Source organism: Nicotiana sylvestris, chromosome 8 (assembly GCF_000393655.2).
Source record: "Nicotiana sylvestris chromosome 8, ASM39365v2, whole genome shotgun sequence".
In the NCBI taxonomy this organism is placed as follows: Eukaryota; Viridiplantae; Streptophyta; class Magnoliopsida; order Solanales; family Solanaceae; genus Nicotiana; species Nicotiana sylvestris.
The window spans coordinates 126,804,842-126,818,892 of NC_091064.1; the positions used below are offsets into that span (position 1 = coordinate 126,804,842).

General features: G+C 36.8%; 1 protein-coding gene and 1 long non-coding RNA gene across 6 annotated transcripts; both read left to right on the forward strand.

The window, feature by feature from the left end:
• The first annotated feature begins 1,459 nt into the window (after positions 1–1,459).
• LOC104243680 (protein AE7-like) lies at positions 1,460–14,002 on the forward strand. Of its 5 annotated transcripts, XM_070152904.1 has the most exons (7): positions 1,520–1,673; positions 2,204–2,356; positions 3,427–3,532; positions 3,624–3,723; positions 5,843–6,076; positions 13,004–13,049; positions 13,557–14,002. In XM_070152904.1, the coding sequence occupies exons 2-7, from the start codon at positions 2,233–2,235 to the stop codon at positions 13,655–13,657; spliced, it is 711 nt and encodes a 236-aa protein (XP_070009005.1). In that variant the 5' UTR covers positions 1,520–1,673; positions 2,204–2,232; the 3' UTR covers positions 13,658–14,002. The 5 variants fall into 5 exon arrangements, with proteins under 5 accessions (XP_009797218.1, XP_070009006.1, XP_070009005.1 ...); XM_009798916.2 differs by lacking the exon at positions 5,843–6,076 and having other exon boundaries at positions 1,460–1,673; XM_070152902.1 differs by lacking the exons at positions 13,004–13,049; positions 13,557–14,002 and adding an exon at positions 7,037–7,447.
• On the forward strand, positions 2,646–3,401 carry LOC138874461 (uncharacterized). Its single transcript, XR_011401436.1, has 2 exons — positions 2,646–2,716; positions 3,276–3,401. It is a non-coding gene; the product is annotated as an uncharacterized lncRNA (long non-coding RNA).
• Positions 14,003–14,051: the final 49 nt, after the last annotated feature.

Here is a 14,051-nt window from a genome sequence, read left to right on the forward strand (position 1 = left end):
TTGGATAAATTATCAATATTGATAAACTTCAGGTTTACACCATGACGTGTGCAATTATCAATAAGCTTCAAGTTTATTATGATATGGGTTTTTATATCAATAAACTTCTACTTTATTGTGGCACTTTTTTTTATGTAGTACAAATTAGAGAATAAAGCGGGTAAATTTTCACATATATATTACCCCGCTACAAGTTGTAATAATAGAAGATATTAAATCTTTCCTTTATTTATAGTCTCAATATAATCAACCGCTTTCGCGTATACTTTGGAAGCTGAATAAGTTTCTTTGAGACTTACTACAACACAATACCTTATTGGTAATCAATTTTGTTTCTCCAAAATAGTATAATTGGCTCTTGCAGAGTTCTCAGTTAATTTTATAGCACCACATATTCATCAATATCCATATGGTGACTATCTCTTTTAAAGAAAAAGTTCTACCATTATGGTTATGGTCAAAATTATATGCAAGAACTGTTTCTTGCATTACTGTTGTCTTTTAATAATCACAATGCCAAAATATTTTGGCGTAAAATATTTACGTGAACAATGACCATTCATGTCATAATAATGATATTATTTTCTTATATCATCTCTAACCTCCTTTTAGAGGTGAGTATGGTATATTCACTATCACTAGCACGTTTTATTCTTCAAGAATGAATATGTATTCAAAAATCACATGTTGTCACATTCACATCATGAATGGACCATAATCATCTATATGTGCTTTACAAAATCTCATGTCAAATCGTTGACAAACATTACTTTCACAGAGTGAAAGATTATTTTGAGAATCCTTATTATTCTCATTACCACAATGATGACGATTATAATTTTGTCTATTGCCACGTCCACATCCATTGATAACTTCACGGTAATAATTTTGTCTTCTTTCAGATTTATTACATATTACTACCACATTCTCTTAAGGGAACGAGAATGAAGCAAATTCAATAGGGCGGGTTTCCACTTCTTGTGCTCACGATCATACATGACTTTGATCATGGCAAGACGTAGAAATTTTACCAATTCGAGTGGTTATAATCAAAATTTATTTTCTTTGCTTGTATTTAAAATCAAATTATAGAATAAAAGAGAAAAATACGGTAAAATACATACCTTAAATCCAGAATTTAATCATGAAGCAAGTTCATGGAACAATTGACAATCATTATGTTCAATCCCAAAGCTTCTACTCAATTGGTTAGAGTCTCATACTGATAACGTGTTATAAAACAATAAAAGAAGAAGAGTATTGCAGAGAAAATTAGAGAGAGAGGATTCTTATTGATATTGGATGAATTATAATGGAATATGATCTCTCTATTTTTAGGGAAAGAGTAACTCAGCCACCAAGTAAAATCCCTAAAATATAGACATTCAACGTAATTAAAATTTTATTTATAACAAAAATTGAATAGTTTAGACCATCTCAAACATAAGACACTGTTTTTGTCATTTTTTTGCTAAAACAAAAGATTAAGCTGGTTTGCCAGCTACCTCGTCTTCCCAGAAAAGAAAAGATATTTACAACCCGTTTAAGTCCCAATATTTAGGAGTTGTTCTTCCTCGCCAACATTCTCTTTTTCCCAAAGTCTCTTCATAGTTCATTCTCTTTTTTCCCCTTAACCAGATACAGTTATTTTTTCCAGATTAGAAACTGAACTTGTGAGTTAAACCTATTAAATCATATGCCTTTATTGTTTCTTATTGAATTTGTTATTTTTAACTGGACCCTTTGCACTTAATTTGAATCTTTCTGGGAAAAATTCTCACGACCCTTAAAATAGTTTGGTGATTTTTTTTTTTAAATATTTTTATCAATATATGAATTTCTGCACATGCCTCTGTTATCAAAGAAAGTCACGAGGGTTTTGTAAAACTATTATTTTGTTAGTTTATTTTTTTTATTTGGAAACTGTGGTACTTTTAATTTCTTAATTGCTTCAGCTTGATGTGTGTGTGTGTGTGGGGGGGGGGGGGGGGTTTCTTGGGGGTGGGGGGTGGGGGGAGGGGGGAGTTTAGGTATTGATTTTGTTTGATGAGGTGGCCAAGAGAGGCTAGAAATATGCAATTTTTCTAAGCTAATGTCTAAGAAATACAATTTGCAGTTTGTTAAATTTATTGCTTCTTGTTTGCAAAGGAATTTCTGTAGCTCAGAAATTCACGTGTTGATCTTTACATTATCATTACTGTAGGGTGAATTTTATCAAAGTTGGACCTGAAAATGGTTTCTGAATTGATAAATGCCAACCCTATTGTGTATGAGAAGAAGGAGCGTCGAGATAGGAGTGCTCCAAGTGTTGAGGATGAATATACAGCTGAACCTATCGACCAGCTAGAGATTTTTGATATCCTTGTGCTAATGATGGCCGAAATCGGATTTTGTTCTTAATTTGTTATGCTAGACTTGAAATTAATCTTTCCAAGTTAAGGGAATTTCGATGAGGCTAAAATTCATCCACTTCAGAATTTATGAGAACCTTTAGAATGGAGCAGTACATGTGATCCATTGGAGCAGTACATGTGATCCATAGCGAACCTGCATGCTGAGTCTCTGAATAGCACTAACATACTATACTGGAAAATACCTAGAGAAATAGCAAACTAGAGTTAATTTTCATTATAGTTGTTTTTGATGTTTGTTGTTGTGCCATGTAGTTTTATAGGAAAGACAAAGTAAAAAAACCTTCAGCACCTTGGCGTACGAGGTATGTATATAAGCTTTCCCTTTTCATTTTAACATCATCCTTTTCTATTTTGGCTAACCCTAGAAGGAATTTGGAGTGAAGTAGGCATATTAAGTATATAGTTACTTTACAAAAAGAGGGGATATGTTGGATGATAGAAGTATGTGTCAGTTACTATGCGCCATTTTCTGTACAAGCATGGCCTTTCTATCTTTAGTTTGAATTTTCAGGAAACCAAAGAAATTGACTTATGTTTTTCTTGTTTTCTTTTCTTGAGCCGAGGGTCTATTGGAAACAGCCTCTCTATCCACAAGGTAGGGGTAAGGTCTGCGTACACACTACCCTCCCCAGACCCCACGGTGTGGGATAATACTGGGTATATTGTTGTTGTTTTTCTTGTCTTCTTTGCTTTTTCTCGGGTTTGTTTTGTCGCTTTTTTTGTGGGCATGCATTATTTGCACCTTCAACGTTGTTTTACATTTTTTGGGATTTCAGTGAAGGCAATACAAAGTTCACATTGTTTTACTTTTCCTAGCAAATGATGGAATATATTAGGATCATGTGTTACGGAAACTTGTAGGATCGTGCTACCTCCGGTTCTGATTTGAGGTACTGTTCTCCCTGTTTGGTCTTCATTGTGTCATTTTGAAGGGAACTAAGCAAGTGTGAAGTTTGATTAGTTGGGGAAACTTCTTAGCTATGAAAAGTCAATTATTCCATAACATTCTTACACCATATTAGAGATATAAAAGATCCAGAGCATCCCTATTCTCTGGAAGAGCTGAAAGTTATAACAGAAGATGCTGTTGAGGTAAATGACGAGCGAAGCTATGTAAGGTGAGATAAATAAATCTGTTTCATATGTTCCTGTTTTGATTCTGTGTGGCATTTTTCATGTTGTCTAAGAAGCGGAAGTTCTTGGATTCAGGGTCAGATTCACGCCTACTGTTGAACATTGCAGCATGGCGACCGTTATTGGATTATGCTTGCGCGTGAAACTTATGCGATGTTTGCCTTCCCGTTATAAGGTGTGCTTCATGGCCCTTCTATTACGATTCAATAGGCTTATGTGTGTTACACATCTTTTCCTGTAAAAAGCATATTACAGTGGATAGAATTTTATGTTATAATTGATGTGCTATTATGATATTATAGAAGTCAACAATTCTCAAAATTACAGCTTACTGGAGATGAGGTCACATGTGGCTGTATGTGTATTTTCTTAGAACTGTTAATGACTTCGACCTGAAAGTAGCTTCCTTGGCACTAGTTGGCGTAAATCTTCAGGCATATATCCTAAAGTCTCGTGGGTTTTTTCGAAAATTTTCAGCCATTTGTAAATATGGTTCCTATTTGTTAAACGTGTTATTACTGGGCGTGGGTAGATTCTGACCAACACGGCAAGTATCGTAATCTGGCCAATTTTAGGCCATAATTTAATTCAACCAAGCCATTACTTCAATTGTGGTATGTTGAGTATTAAATGGCAAGTTTTCCTTTTGTGTCTAAAACGATGCGCAGTAAAGAAAATAAAGTGACAAGAATTAGGAAAAGGAAAAAGGACACGCACACAAAGATACAAAGAGAGAGGGAGAGAGAGAGAATTTATTAGTAGCTCGAGCATAGAGCGTATGCACATATCCATCTGCCTATGGTTCTTGTTACTCTAGCTTGAACATCCCCCAGCTTGCTTCACCGTAGCTGCCTGGTGACCATAGTCAATTTCATTTTCTACAGAAATACTGGATAATACTGGGTATGTTGTTGTTGTTGTACAGAAATAGTTGGGAAGCTTGGAACTCTATTGTGCTTGGTTTTTGAAATTACAGCCGATCTTTGTAATTCTGAATTCTTCTATTCTAGCCCCTTCCAAATTCTAATGAATAACAATGACAACACTACTGGTTTTTCTTCATTGGTGTTATGTCATATATGTTTCCCCTTTAGATGCTATAATGATATTCGATCTAGTCGCTTGTGGCTCTAGCTTTGCTTCATTTGAGAGGGAGGTGGGACGAGTAAAGGCTGTGGGAAAAAATGTTGGAATGGAAGGTTCGAATGTAGAGTCTAATCTGTGGTCTAAATCATGGTTTTGGGTGTAATTTTGTTATATAGAAGTAACTTGGGAAAATGATAATAGTAAAATAAATCAATGAATTTGTATCATGTCAATTTGCTTTATTTTGTATATCATATTTTCCAGGAAGAGTGGTAATAGAGGAAGACTTATTCCTCCGTGTACTGTAGTAATCAAGTAGATCGACATCACTTAAAACTTAGAAGTGTTTATTAAAATGATTCCAATTACGCTTTCTCACCGGAAATGTGGTTTTCAAAGTAGTTTACCATTTTCTGGCCTTGACTAAAGCAGTCCAACTACTTGTAAGAAGTTTTCTCTAATTAGTGTCTCAAAACTTTATTTGCAAGCCGTTAAGTGGTCACAACTTTTTAAGGTAAGTTGATTCAACTTTTTAAGGTTGTTGTGTGGGTTTTTAACTCTTAATATTTTTTTTCTAGTCTTTTTAACTTTCATATACTAAAAAATGCTTTAGCCATTCTAATGGGAATTGTCGGATTTCTCTTTATCTTCTATCAGTAACAAGTTGGGCATGATCAATATATATGCTCCAACTTGAGGGGGAGTGTTGACATACAAGTTGTCTAGCACATGTATACACATGTACTACATCATAGCTAGCACATGTATATGAGTTGTATAGTAGGTGTAATACAAGTTGTGTAGCACATGTATACACATGTACTACATCATAGCTAGCACATGTATATGAGTTGTATAGTAGGTGTAATTAGGTGTATGACAACTAATAGATTAGGTGAATTAGTATTATAAATAGGCCTTGTAATCTTCTCTTCTAGATATGAAATATAGAACTTCTTTGGTTTCTAACATGGTATCAGAGCATTGAAGTTTTTTCATCAGTTTGTTGTTGGGAATTTTTTTTTCCCCGTTCGAATTATTTTTGTTCAGAACAGTTTTTCGCTGCTTTGATTCTATTTCACTATTTCCGGCCATTTTTTCCTGACAACTTTCATTTTCCAAGATCACTGTTCACTGTTCAGATATTACTATTCACTGTTCACTGCACTGTTCTTGACTATTTGATTCTGCTATTATTCGGGTGCAAGATGACTGAAACGAAACCTACCGTTGATGTCATTCCGGTTATGTCCAAAATTACGGAGAATAAGTTCATGGGTTCCAATTACATGGATTGGAGTAAGACGATCCGTCTCTATTTGCGGAGCATCGACAAAGAGAACCACTTGGTTGATGATCCACCCAAGGATGAGACTAAATCAGTCTGGTTAAAGGAGGATGCAAAATTGTTTCTCCAAATCAAGAATTCGATGCACAGTGAGGTAAATGATCTAGTTTCTCATTGTGATTATGTGAAGGATCTAATGGATTATTTAGATTTTTTGTACTCTGGCAAAGGAAACTTGTCTCGCATGTATGATGTGTGCCAGGCATTTTACCATCCATCCATGCAAGATCGCTCTCTCACCACTTACTTCTCAGAGTTTAAGAAGGTGTATGATGAGCTTAATGTTATATTGCCGTTTAGTCCAGATGTGAAGGTACAACAGGCTCAGCGTGAACAACTGGCGGTCATGAGTTTCCTTTCTGGTCTTTCTCCCGAATTTGAAGGGGCCAAATCGTAGATTTTATCTGGGACTACTATCTCTTCCTTGAAAGAGGCATTTACAAGAGTGTTGCGTACTGAAAAGTCTCATCCAGGTCCGACAGCCACGATCGATAGTGGTGCTCTGCTTAGCCGCGTCCAAAAGAATAGGAGTCATAGTAATCGCAATCGGAGTAGCGATAGTCGAGACCTAAAGCAAGGGGAAGTTGAATGTTTTTATTGTCATGAGCTCGGTCATACCATACGTTATTGTGTGAAGCTTCAGAATAAGAACAAAAGATCTCAGTATGCCAACATCGCCACTTCCGAGACTATTTCACCATCTCAGTCATCATCTCCTCCTATCAATACTATCCCCGAGTCAGGTAAAACCACTAAGTGTCTCCTCTCTTCGTCATCCAAATGGGTCATTGATTCTGGTGCCACAGATCATATGACAGGTAACTCTAAACTCTTTTCCACTTTTCAGTCACATACCCAATGTTCCACAGTTACTTTAGCCGATGGGTCTACCTCATATGTTTTAGGGTCTGGCACTGTTAACCCAACATCTTCTCTTTCCCTTAGTTCCGTCTTAAATTTGCCTGATTTTTCTTTCAATCTAATATCTGTCAGTAAACTTACTCGTACTCTAAATTGTTGTGTCTCATTTTTTCCCAATTATTGTCTTTTTCAGGATCTTACGACGAAGCAGATTATTGGTAAAGGTTCTGAGTCTGGGGTCTCTATGTTCTTGAATCACAGGTGCCGAAATCCATTTCTTGTTCAACTGTGTTGTCTCCCTTTGATGTACACTGTCGATTGGGTCATCCATCCTTGTCTAGTTTGAAGAAGTTATATCCTCAGTTTCAGAGTATTTCCTCTTTAGATTGTGAGTCATGTCAGTTTGCTAAACACCATCGCCTTCCTAAAGTTTCTAGAGTCAATAAACGGGTCGACTTACCTTTTGAGTTAGTTCACACCGATGTTTGGGGTCCATGTCCTATTATCTCTAAAACTGGTTTTAGATATTTTGTTACCTTTGTGGATGATCATTCTCGTGTTACTTGGTTATATTTAATGAAAAATCGTTCGGAGTTGTTTTCAATTTTTTGTGCTTTTTGTGCTGAAATAAAAACTCATTTTAATGTTTCCGTTCGTAATTTAAGGAGTGACAATGCAAAAGAATATTTTTCGGATTTGTTTAAAGATTATATGGCTACAAATGGTATTCTACATCAATCTTCTTGTGTTGACACCCTTTCTCAAAATGAGGTTGCGGAACGAAAAAATAGACATCTTCTTGAAGTAGGCCGAGCACTCCTCTTTCAAATGAAAGTGCCAAAATGTTTTTGGGCTGATGCCGTCTCTACAGCTTGTTTTTTAATAAATCGTATGTCATCTTCTGTACTTCATGGTAATATTCCTTACAACATTCTTTTTTCCTCTAAGCCATTATTTCCTATTGAACCCAAAATATTTGGTTGTACTTGTTTTGTTCGTGATGTTCGTCCACAGGTAACTAAATTAGATCCAAAGGCCCTTAAGTGTGTGTTCTTAGGGTACTCACGTCTTCAGAAAGGTTATCGGTGTTATTCTCCAGATCTCAAAAGGTACTTAGTGTCTGCCGATGTCACATTCCATGAAAATTATCCGTTCTTTTCTTCATATGTTTATAACAGTCCTGAGGAAGAAGATGATACTTTGGTCTACACTGTCACACATCCAGTTAGTTCTCCAACACCTCTTCCTCAGTCACCCGTTTCCCTCGATCGACCATCCGAGCAGCCACCTGTTCTTCGTGTGTATACCAGGCGACAACAAACCTCAGAACCCGATCCTTTACCTACTTCTGCTTCGTCGGTAGATCCAACCTCCTGTGTTTCAGATCCTAGTTTGGATCTTCCTATTGCCATTCGCAAAGGTACACGACAATGTACTTATCCTATTTCTTCTTTTGTGTCTTATGACCATTTGTCTACTTCTTCTAGCTCGTTTATTGCATCATTAGATTCTGCTAGGATACCTAAAACTGTTCGTGAAGCATTGTCCCACCCAGGTTGGCATGATGCAATGATAGAAGAGATGATGGCTTTAGATGAGAATGGTACTTGGGAGTTGGCCGATCTGCCCACTAACAAAAAGGCTATTGGGTGCAAGTGGGTATTTGCTGTTAAGTTTAACTCCGATGGGACAGTAGCTCGCCTTAAGGCACGCCTTGTTGCAAAAGGGTATGCACAGACCTATGGAGTCGACTATTTGGATACTTTTTCCCCGGTCGCCAAGTTAGCTTCTGTTCGATTATTCATTTCCATGGCAGCTACTTATGATTGGCCTCTGCATCAGCTTGATATAAAGAATGCTTTTCTACATGGAGATCTTCAGGAAGAAGTATATATGGAGCAACCACCTGGGTTTGTTGCTCAGGGGGAGTGTGGAAAGGTATGTCGTCTTCGAAAATCTCTTTATGGGCTGAAACAGAGTCCCCGTGCTTGGTTTGGCAGATTTAGTGAGGCTGTTCTAGAATATGGGATGAAGAAAAGCAATTGCGATCATACGGTGTTTTATAAAAAGTCTGATGATGGTATTCTTTTATTGGTAGTATATGTTGATGACATCGTTATTACTGGAAGTGATATTACAGGAATTTCAACTCTAAAGTCTTTCCTTCACACTCAATTTCAGACGAAAGATTTAGGGCAACTAAAGTATTTTTTGGGAGTTGAAGTTACACGGAGCAAGAAAGGCATCTTCTTGTCCCAAAGGAAATATACTCTTGACTTGTTAGCTGAAACTGGAAAGTTGGGATCTAAACCATGCAGCATGCCAATGGTTCCTAACACACAACTCGTGAAAGAAGACGGTGAGTTATTCGAAGATCCAGAGAAATATAGGAGATTGGTTGGGAAACTGAACTATCTTACAGTAACTCGTCCCGATATCGCATACTCTGTCAGCATTGTGAGTCAGTTTATGTCTTCCCCAACAGTCAGGCATTGGGCGGCTCTGGAGCAGATTCTTTGTTATCTAAAGGGATCTCCAGGACGGGGTCTAGTATATAAGAATAATGAACACACTAACATTGAGTGTTTCACAGATGCAGATTGGGCAGGGTCAAAAGCCGATAGGAGATCCACGACAGGATATTGCGTTTTTGTTGGTGGAAACTTGATTTCGTGGAAGAGTAAGAAACAAAATGTCGTATCTCGATCTAGTGCGGAAGCAGAATACAGAGCTATGGCACAATCTGTGTGTGAGGTTGTATGGGTACATCAACTATTAAGTGAAGTTGGCTTCCAAACTACATTGCCAGCAAAGTTGTGGTGTGATAATCAAGCTGCTCTTCATATCTCCTCTAATCCTGTATTTCACGAAAGGACTAAGCACATTGAAATAGATTGTCACTTTGTTCGTGAAAAGATTCAACAAAAGCTCATCTCTACAGGTCATGTTAGAACTGGAGATCAATTGGGAGACATTTTCACAAAAGCTTTGAATGGAGCTCGAGTTGAATATATCTGTAACAAGTTGGGCATGATCAATATATATGCTCCAACTTGAGGGGGAGTGTTGACATACAAGTTGTCTAGCACATGTATACACATGTACTACATCATAGCTAGCACATGTATATGAGTTGTATAGTAGGTGTAATACAAGTTGTGTAGCACATGTATACACATGTACTACATCATAGCTAGCACATGTATATGAGTTGTATAGTAGGTGTAATTAGGTGTATGACAACTAATAGATTAGGTGAATTAGTATTATAAATAGGCCTTGTAATCTTCTCTTCTGGATATGAAATATAGAACTTCTTTGGTTTCTAACAGTTTTTTCAACAGTTCTCCTGATAAAAAAATTGGCATTCTGCTTCCTATAACTTTCGGTTAATATGACAGCCTAACCTGTAACCCTTCAGCCAATCAAGAACTTGTTAACTAGTATTTAACTCTGAAGTTCTAAGTTTGATACGGAAGTTGCCATAATTTCCTGCTTCATTTGTTAAAAGCTGTTCTGAGTTTGATCAGCATATTATGAATATTCTTCTCCATTCCATCATTCCATGTATAAAATCTGTGCTTTAATTTTTGGCTGCTTTACACTAATACCAGTTTCTAAACTAAGCATTTCACCAAAATATTTTGAAATATTAAGACAGTAAGACCTTGAATTTGAGCCCCCTCTTTCAGAATTTATAAGCTAAAATCTTCTAATAAGATATGTACTTTCTACTTCAATAGAGTCAACATCAGACTAGACATTCATCTTAAGGCTAAGTGATCAGCCAATTACATGTTTGTTTTCTGATTAAAGTTCTTTAGGCCTCATTTGTTTGCACTTAATGGAGATCTGAATCTTCATCATTCAGATCTCGGACATTAAATGCGTTTGTTTTTAAAGACTGAATCTTAATTATTCAGATCTTAATCATTAAGTGTGTTTGTTTTTTTTACTTCATAACCACTTAATGGGTCTGAATAGATATGTATGATTAAGATCCATAACAGAGACTTAATTTCATTAAGATGCTATCATCTATATTCATTATTAATTGTCACCACCGCCTACCATTATCAACTACCACCATGCCACCACCAACTCCACCATAATCAACCACCACCACCATCATCCTCAATCATAGCCGCCGCCATAATCGACTACCACCACCCGCCATCCGCACCATTCCCACCACCATCATTCTCAACCACAAACAACACTCATCCACCTCAACTACCACAACTAACCACCTCATTACCATCAACAACCATAACCGGCACTACCCATCATTATAAACTACCACCACTGTCCTCAATCACAACTACCACCACTGTCCTCAATCACAACTACCACCAACACTTGTCATTATTAACTATCACCACCACCATTCTCAATCATAATCGCCACCACTAGCTACTACCCTGAACCACCACCATCTACCAAACTTACCACCAACCACCGCCTCTAATCAGCATTCACAAGCACCACTGTTGGCCATCACCACCACCAACTACTATATTTTTAAAAAATTATATATTTTATTGATAGAATATTAGACTAATTAGTATTTCATTTGAATTTTATGTTTATTAATTTTTAAATAAAGATAAATTTTATACATTCAGATGTTAAAAATCAAACATTATTAATCATTTAGTATTCAGATCTTACTACATCTTCAATATGTGTATTCAGATGTGTATTCAATATTCAGATGTGTATTCAGATTCAGACGTCTTAATCTAAAAAAAAAGCAAATGAGGCCTTAGTCTGGTTTGAGAATCTTTTTAATCAGGTAAAGTAAGATTTCATTCAATAAACATCCAGGGGATGCAACTTATTACAAAAAGAGTTAGCTCCTGTACATTTACTTGTCTCCTCTCTCAAAATTCAAGTAGCTGACAAAATCCATAAACAGAAGGGGATTAGTTACAACACAAAAATTTCACCAAGCAAAAATGATAGACTAAACGTCCAGCCTTTAGAACATGTCTGGAGTTGCAATTCCATCAAAACACCTCTGATTTCTTTTCCCTCCATATGCACCAAATAATACTCTGTGGATCATATACCATGTATTTCTGATGGGTTTTCCAGCAAACAAAAGCCTCCTTTGGGCTACTAGACATCACCCAACTAATACCAAAAAGATTCCACAACATATACACTGGACAATGTTAGAACAGATGGTCTAGGCTTTCACTTTCTCCGATGCATAAAATAGCATCTATTACATAGTATTATACCTCTCCTATTTAGATTATCTTGTGTTAAACATGCTCCCAGGATTGCCAACCAGTAAGGCATGCCACTCGAGTTTTGGTTAAAGACTTGTACATAAAGGTAGGGATAAACGTGTAAAAGTGTGTTTTAGAGCACCCTTTAGTTGTGGAGAGCTCTCAATTTTTCCTTACAAGACAAATTCTTTATTATTGGAATAAATGGACCTGAAGGGAGCCTTGACGTAACTGATAAAGTTGTTACCATGTGACCAGGAGGTCACTGGTTCAAGCCGTGGAAATAACCTCTTGCAGAAATGCAGGGTAAAGTTGCGTACAATAGACCCTTGTGGCCCGGCCCTTCCTCGGACCCCGCGCATAGCGGGAGCTTAGTGCACCGGGCTGCCCTTTTTTGGAATAAATGGACCTGATGGAGTTAAAGGGATATAGGTGATTCATATAAATCTCGACTAGTTTGAGATTGTAGCTTAGTTGGTTGACAAAAGTGAATGGTAGTCGAGCTTTCAATATCACAATAGTTGTGGATGGGGAAAAAGTTCTAGCCCGTTCGCTCAGTCTTAGGTTAAGTGGCAAATCGCATTCTCATTCTCAATCTTCCTATGCAGCAAAAGTTGCCACCTTGAAATTTCCTTGTGCTTTAACTACTTTTGGGGTACATAATATGGATAATCTGTATTGGACGTGTAACCCAGTCTCTCTGTGCCTTATTATATCAATTTTTAAGTTGCATTCTAAACTACAACAATGAAGTAATGATGAAAAGACTTCTGTTGGAATTCATTTATTTTGTTTGAATATTTTGCAAATATCTCATCCTTGAAGTTTTTTGTTGATAACTAGCTGTGTCGTTAAATTGTTTATCGATTTACAAGTTTCCGGTCTGTTTGTTTTTTGTTAACATATCCTTGTTATATTGCCAGGTGGATATTAGAGTAGCACCTGGGAGTCATGCCACGGAAGCTGCTGGTACCGTCTGTCTGTCAATATCTGTCACAGAACATCCAATCTTTAGCTACCATTTTCCTCTAACCACCACTACCCACAACAATCTTAAGCTCCGATTCTCTAGTTGTCACTATGCTGGACTTCTTCCATTTGAACCTGCCAGGCCTGCATTTGTCACACCCTATTTGCTTTGACAAAAGGATATCTTCCTTTTCCGATGATGCTCACAAACATGCTTATTATATTTGCCCTCTTTAACATACCGCAGGGGCATAGAGCTGATTTTGGCTTTTCTTTTATTTCGTATATGGTGTTCGGCCTTTTTGTTAACATAAAGTTACAACATATCCTTGAGTAACTATCAAAAAGTTCATAACATATCCCAGAAGAAAAGAGACGGAAAAGAGAAAACCATACAAGTTTCTTTTTTCTTTTTAAATCATAAAGCATTAGCACTAGAGAGCTTTTTTAGGAGTAGTGTGCAATTGCTATATATCCAGCAACTGATCATTTATTTTCTCTCTGCAGTAAATAAGCAGTTGAACGACAAAGAACGGGTAGCTGCAGCATTGGAGAACCCTAACCTTGTCGACATGGTTGACGAATGCCTTGCTCCATCTTATGCATGAGAAAGTCTTTGTTCAGTATATGGAGATACAACCTGAAAGTCTTTCCTCGTGGCATATTAGGTGTTGTTGTTTTTAAACCTCTTTTCATTGGTTTTATTTAATTCATTAGATTAATAAGGTTGTTCTTTAGTTAAACTGTGAAATCACAATGTAGTGGCTGGTATGACTTATGAGATAGGCTGTATCTTTATGAAGAGATGTATTGCAATATTTATGTCATCTTACTTGGTATTTTCAGCCTGTAAATATATATACAGGTCTTGGATTTTCATGAAAATGTTACTTGCAAAGCCTGAATAAAAAAGTAATAACCGTATCCACTGTTGGCGGTTTCGTTATGACATACTTAGAAGATTGCAAGTTTTGACATTACAATATTTCGATTCGTGCAAAT

Excerpts from the sequence above, each read along its gene's own strand:
- LOC104243680 (XM_070152901.1), top strand. The coding sequence starts at position 2,233 with ATGGTTTCTGAATTGATAAATGCCAACCCTATTGTGTATGAGAAGAAG. Across the intron at positions 2,357-3,426 it reads CGACCAGCTAGAGATTTTTG|ACCATATTAGAGATATAAAA; the intron begins ATATCCTTGTGC and ends TAACATTCTTAC. Across the intron at positions 3,533-3,623 it reads GACGAGCGAAGCTATGTAAG|GGTCAGATTCACGCCTACTG; the intron begins GTGAGATAAATA and ends TCTTGGATTCAG.